General features: G+C 38.9%; 1 protein-coding gene across 1 annotated transcript; it reads left to right on the top strand.

Moving 5' to 3' along the window:
- Positions 1-372: 372 nt before the first annotated feature.
- Positions 373-6,792, top strand: srxn1 (sulfiredoxin 1 homolog (S. cerevisiae)). Its single transcript, XM_062052050.1, has 2 exons — positions 373-675; positions 5,342-6,792. The coding sequence occupies exons 1-2, from the start codon at positions 448-450 to the stop codon at positions 5,549-5,551; spliced, it is 438 nt and encodes a 145-aa protein (XP_061908034.1). The 5' UTR covers positions 373-447; the 3' UTR covers positions 5,552-6,792.
- The last annotated feature ends 314 nt before the right edge of the window (positions 6,793-7,106 follow it).

Here is a 7,106-nt window from a genome sequence, read left to right as displayed (position 1 = left end):
TCAATAAAGTACTATTTTTTATATATTTTTTTTTTCATTTCATTATTTATTTATTTCAGGCAATGACATAAAAAAGATCAAAGTTGACAACACATAATAATATAAATTAATGTAGTGCAAAAGGTAATGTATGTATGTGATAGTTGTATCTATCTATCTATCTATCTATCTATCTATCTATCTATCTATCTATCTATCTATCTATCTATCTATCTATCTATCTATCTATCTATCTATCTATCTATCTATCTATCTATCTATCTATCTATCTATCTATCTATCTATCTATCTATCTATCTATCTATCTATCCCTATAAGTGTTTACGGAAGTGTGTTTGAGATTGACAGTGACAACAGCCAATTAAAAACTGTGCTAAAACCTATACCACCCCCCATTCATGCCACATCGCGGAAGTCGAGTAACGATCTGGGTGTTGTTTTGGAACAATGTTCAGTTTGTTGGCGCGGCAAAAGAACATTCTAGTCAGTTTGGGTTTCTGCCGAATAAACCAGTCGACGATGACCTCTACGGGTAATATCAAAACAGACGACAGCGGGTCTATTCCCTCAGGTGGTCGCCAGGAAGTTCAAGACGTTCCGATTGACGTCATAATCAGACCATTCCCACTGGTTCTGGACGAAGAGAAAGTCCAGAGTCTCATCAACACTTTAAAGGTATCAGCCCTGTGTTTGTTGATTCATTACATTTGCTAGAATTCAGCTTTATATATTTCTTGTTAGCGTCCTTACGTTTGATTTTTTTTTTTGATTGATTGAGACTTTTATTAGTAGGTTGCACAGTGAAGTACATATTCCGTACAATTGACCACTAAATGGCAACACCCGAATACGTTTTTCAACTTGTTTAAGTCGGGGTCCACTTAAATTGATTCATGATACAGATATATACTATCATATATACTATCATCATAATACAGTCATCACACAAGATAATCACATTGAATTATTTACATTATTTACAATCAGGGGTGTGGAGGGGGCGGGGGGTAGGATATGGACAGCAAGTAGTGGACAGAGAGAGAGAGAGAGAGAGAGAGAGAGAGAGAGAGAGAGAGAGAGAGAGAGAGAGAGAGAGAGAGAGAGAGAGAGAGAGAGAGAGAGAGATCAGAAAGCATAAGAAAAAGTATCTGCATTTGATTGTTTACATTTGATTATTAGCATTTGATTATTAGCAATCCGGGGAGGGTGTTAGTTTAGGGTTGTAGCTGCCTGGAGGTGAACTTTTATTGCGGTTTTGAAGGAGGATAGAGATGCCCTTTCTTTTATACCTGTTGGCAGGGACGTGCACATGATTATAGAGGGGCAGGGGCTCAAAGTCAGAAAAGGGCAGGATTTTTTTTTTTTGGTCCTTTACACAATATGGAAATTAATGTAAAATTAAATTTGCTAATAGGAAGCTAACTACTTAGCTGTGTGTCCTTTGTAGGTAAAAGTGATTGCCATGTCTTTTGTGTCAACAAATGATGGTCATAATGAGTTAATTTACATTATCATAGGCTTGGAAGACATGAAAAGCAACAAAACACTGGTTTATTATTAGGCTATTTTTTGTTAAAGATAAGCACTTTAATATTGAACATTGAACAGTGCAACATGAAATTTGAAAAAAAAATACAAAAATAAATACCCAAATGGAAAAAACTTCAATGTGAAAATATGTCCTTCTTCCCTTAACTTGATGAAAACACCATGAAGTTGTAACTGATGGTTTATCTCACTTAATGCTCAGACTAAACAACTGAAACGCAATACAGGGCCAAAAATATGGACCAGTGGCCAGTAGAGGGCTGTATCCTTTCTTTTTTTGGCTTTGGACTGCAGGCATAATCAACATGAATCAAGTTTAAATACAGATGGCAATATTCCTAACAGATAACCTACATCTTATATCCCCAGAATGCTGAAATTATTATTATTATTAATAATAATAATAATAATAATTATTATTATTATTATCATTATCATTGTTCTTCTTATTATTATTGTTATTATTACCATTATTATTATTATTATTTTGTTAACCCACACAGTAATAGCAAAGTCACAATAACCTTATATCCAAAACTCTACTGTGAGAGAAATGTGATCCGCCGTAAACGTGCATTTTATTTTGAAAATTAACCCGGTGTTTTATTTTGTACATTACTTCCTGTCCCGCATGATCCGCTCTGCTCTGTGCGGACTTGATGTGCCATGCTCAATTGATGCGCCGTGCTCCGACGTCCGGCAAAAACAGAAGCTGACACATTGACTAATAGAATAATACAGCGTTTTTCTGAAATATTACTCATATTAGATGCTGAATAAGTGGACGGCGACTAGACCATAACTCACAGGTTCAAGTTGCTCCACTGTCACGACTGAGTAACCCTGGCTGCAGCCCGCAGATCGAGGTGGGGATAAACGTTTAAAGGAAGCGGCAGGCTCAAACAACCCGGTATTACAAGAAAACGTGGAGTTTTTGTACCGCTGTTTTTTTTGTTTGTTTTTTTTACATCCCTGACAGGAATTTATTAATGTTGTTTAAAGAAAAGAAAAAAAACACACACACACAGGCAGAGGGCACTTTTTAAGACGAGGCAAAAAAGGGCAGGGGCTCAGGCACCCATAGGGCCCTATGTGTGCATGTGCCTGCCTGTTGGGAGCGCATTCCACATTGATGTGGCATAGAAAGAGAATGAGTTAAGACCTTTGTTAGTTCGGAATCTGGGTTTAACGTGGTTAGTGGAGCTCCCCCTGGTGTTGTGGTTATGGCGGTCATTTACGTTAAGGAAGTAGTTTGACATGTACTTCGGTATCAGGGAGGTGTAGTGGATTTTATAGACTAGGCTCAGTGCAAGTTGTTTAACTCTGTCTTCCACCTTGAGCCAGCCCACTTTAGAGAAGTGGGTAGGAGTGAGGTGGGATCTGGGGTGGAGGTCTAGAAGTAACCTGACTAGCTTGTTCTGAGATGTTTGGAGTTTAGATTTGAGGGTTTTGGAGGTGCTAGGGTACCAGGAGGTGCATGCATAATCGAAAAAGGGTTGAACGAGAGTTCCCGCCAGAGTCCTCATGGTGCTTTTGTTGACCAGAGAGGAGATTCTGTAGAGAAATCTCGTTCGTTGGTTAACCTTTCTGATTACCTTGGTTGCCATTTAATCACAGGAAAGGTTAGCCTCTAGAATGGAACCTAGGTAGGTGACCTCATCTTTCCTGGTGATAACAATGTCACCCACTTTTATGGTGAAGTCATTGACTTTCTTAAGGTTGATGTGGGACCCAAACAGGATGGATTCCGTTTTACCCAAGTTTATGGCTAGCTTGTTGTCAGCGAGCCAGGTGCAAGTTCTACAGAGCTCAGCACTGAGGATTTTCTCCACCTGTGACTTGTCCTTGTCGGATACCAGCAGGGCAGAGTCATCCGCAAACAAAAACAATTCACAGTCGCATGCCGATGACATGTCGTTTATGTATATTAGGAACAGTAACGGTCCCAATATACTGCCTTGGGGGACTCCACAGCTCACCGAGAGGGGGGGGGGGGGGGGGGGAGAGAGACACACGGTGCCGTTCACCTCTACCACCTGCTCCCTCCCCTCCAAGTAAGATTGCATCCAGCTCCATGAGGTTTTGTTAAATCCGATTGCTCTGAGCTTATCCAACAGTATAGCGTGGTCAACGGTGTCAAAGGCCTTCTGAAGGTCCAGCATGACCATGCCGCAGTATTTGCCCGCGTCCACCTCATGTTTGATGTGGTCGGTCAGATAGAAAAGGCATGTGTCAGTGGAGTGGTTAGTTCTGAAGCCGGATTGGAATTTGTACATGAGTTTATTAGTGGCAAGGTAACTATTGACCTGTTCATAAGCTATTTTCTCCATTACTTTCTAAATGGAACTGAGAATAGAAACAGGTCGGTAGTTGCCAGGTTCCAATTTGCTTCCTTTTTTAAAGAGGGGAGTTACTCTTGCTATCTTAAAATGTTTTGGTACTTGGCCTTGTGTAATTGATAGGTTTATTATGTGCGTGATGATCGGGGCAATGATGGAGGCAGAGTCCCTGAGGAATCTAGAGGGAATATTATCAAGGCCGGTGGCCTTGTTAGAGTGGAGCGCGCTCAATTTTTTAAACACCTCATCAGCTGTGACCATTTCTAATTTGAAATCATCGTTGGATACTCCTAGCTTTCTGTAGAAGGCTTTAATGTGTTCTACACCAAAGCGACCAGAGTGGTGGGACAGCTTGTTGACAAGAGTTGCGGCTATGCTGGTGAAAATATGTTTACATTGTTAATAGTTCTTATGTGGATAAAATAATACACCAACTGCAGGCAACATAATGACAACTCTAATCCATCTTTGAAAGCATTTGACATTAAACAAAGAACAACAGCCTTGCAAAGTAGTTGACCCAGTATAACATTATTACATGCTATGTTATTTGATTGGCTAACTGCCATACAGAAAAAATAAAAAGTTGAAATGTCCTTTGTATTTCTTGTATGTAGTCTTTGATTTTAAAAGTTTGGGTGGGATTTTTAAGTAAGTAAGTAAGTACATTTTATTTATAAAGCGCTTTTCCACAGATAAAATCACAAAGCTGTGTACAAAACATAGGTAAAGTAAAACAACAATACAATTAAAACAACAGGGACAACACCATAAAAAGGATACAAAGTGCATTAAAAATGATAGTTAAAAGATGCATTAACTAAAAGCTTCACTAAAAAGAAAAGTTTTCAAATGTTTCTTAAAAGTTTCAACACAGTCAAGATCACGGAGGGACTGGTGCAAATTGTTCCAAAGTCTGGGAGCTAGAGCCTGGAATGCCAGGTCTCCACGGGTTTTAAAACGAGTTTTGGGGATCTTTAGAAGACCCTGGCCTGAAGACCGGAGGCTGCGCCCTGAAGAGTAGGGGCATAGCAAGTCACTTATGTATTGAGGGGCCCCACCATGCAAAGCACGGAATGTCAGGACTAAAAATCTTAAACTCAATGCGGAATTTAACTGGAAGCCAATGAAGACTGGGGTGATATGGGCTGTTGTAAGCTTTTAGACCAAAACGGTTCACCTCATGAGACAACAAAGTACATCTACTGTGAATTAATTAAAGCTATACCTAATGTTAAAAGGAATAATCTCAAAATAAAAAGAGAAACGTGTATGCATGCATTTGAATCGTTATTTTCATTTTAATGATGCTGCTCATGTACATGTTTGAACTGATTCTGAATATTTTCCTTCAGACCGAGCTTTCAAATGATGCCAGCCATAGCACCGTGGCTTCCTTATGCCGTGTGTATACTTACAGTCGCCCTGCTGTATAATTGTTGTTCTCTTTTCAGGCAGGAGCAGACATCCACGTTGTTCCTCCCATCGATGTGCTCTGGATCAAAGGAAAAGAAGGTGGAAATTACTTCTACTCTTTTGGCGGCTGTCACCGCTTTGCTGCCTACCAGAGAATGAAAATGCATTCTATCCCTGCCAAGATCATCAAATCAACCATCTCAGACCTCAGTACTTACCTGGGTGCTTCAACACCTGATCTGCGGTGACAATGGCACTTAAAAGAAATTATAGGCAGGATACTGCATGTTTTTATTTCTCATTGTCCCTTTTGGAATTATTACTTCAGACAGTGAGTCTATAGCAGATGATTTTCCAGCAGGGGGCAGTAAAACTCTGCTGTCAAATTCTTCCATTTTTTTAAAGGATTTATATTGTCAACGATTTGAGTGATGCTAGTTAAACGTTTTGAAATATTAGTAAAATGCAAGTGATAAATCAGCAATCATTTTTAATTCTGTGTTTTCAGATAGTATAGTGATCTACATCAGGACTTTATAGTATTCTACATTATTATGTGTGTCACAGCTCTCACCAAATGGGGAAAAAGATCTATCCATAGAAGAAAAGAGTAAAATACTACATTGGTTTTAATGCAAAAGTGTAGTATTGCAACTAGAATATATTATCAATAACATAATTGACAATGAAGGCGTGTTAATGGAGATGCAATTGTCCTATTCAAACGGTACTGTTAATAAATAAAAAAACATTACTAAATTACAGGCAGGTGTTTGAAGTATACAGGTGTCTGTAAAGCCCCTAGAAGCTCTTCATGCTGGTCCCCCAGTGGCTACCAGTTAGGTGTAAATCTGCAACTCAAAACAAAACCAACAAAGACAAGCTGTTGTAGTTAGAAGAAAACTAAATAAAGCCAGATTTTCCGTTTTCTCTCACCCCATGAACGGTTTGCTACACTGAATGGTAAATACTGTTGGAAGTTATGTGGCACCCCTAACTCATCATTTTCAGAAACGAAGCAAAAATATGCTTTCAATAAGCTGATTTTCATGCAAGGCACTGCACCGTGTCGTGCCTCAAACAGCACCATAGAATCCTAGGCACAAAATGAGAGAAATTGGTGTGGCCAGCAACTTCCAATGGAAAACACTCAAAAAGGAAGGTCAACATTATGAGGGCTGGCAGCAATATACCTTGAACGAGTCGCTCCGGCCATCTTGACTGAAATACTGTACATACAGTACAATGAACACTTGATGCATATACTCACACCAGTATGATGATTCTATGTGTCTACATTAAAACATTCTTGTTCATACTGCATTAATATATGCTCATTTTAAACTTTCATGCAGAGAGGGAAATCACAACTAAGTCAATTTACCAAAACTGTATTTATTAAACAGTTATTAAGCTGTGGCACAGACATTCATGTAATTTCAAAACAAAAAGTGCAAGATTGTCAGAAACATTTTAAAACAAGCTATGAGTGCACTTTTGTGCATGATGTCACTAAGATGACATATCAAAACAACACTAAATTAAAGTGCACTTTTTGTACAGAACGCCACTACAATAGTTTCAAACAAATAAAGTGCACTTTTGTGCATGATGTCACACAATATATTTCAATAACTGTCAAATAAAAATGAGCTGCATAATAGGAAATCAAATAGTGTTCGTCCGTCGTTATGTGGTAGGTTCCTGCGGACGTTATCTCCTTCTGTTGTTGACTATTTTTTTCATACCGAGTTGATCTGCAAATGGTTGCCTCTGCATTTTGTTGGTGTGGCACCGAATGGA

The sequence above is a fragment of the Entelurus aequoreus genome, linkage group LG07 (genome assembly GCF_033978785.1).
Source record: "Entelurus aequoreus isolate RoL-2023_Sb linkage group LG07, RoL_Eaeq_v1.1, whole genome shotgun sequence".
Lineage (NCBI taxonomy): Eukaryota > Metazoa > Chordata > Actinopteri > Syngnathiformes > Syngnathidae > Entelurus > Entelurus aequoreus.
Note: the sequence above shows the minus strand (reverse complement) of the source record. Positions and strands in the feature narration are given on the sequence as shown.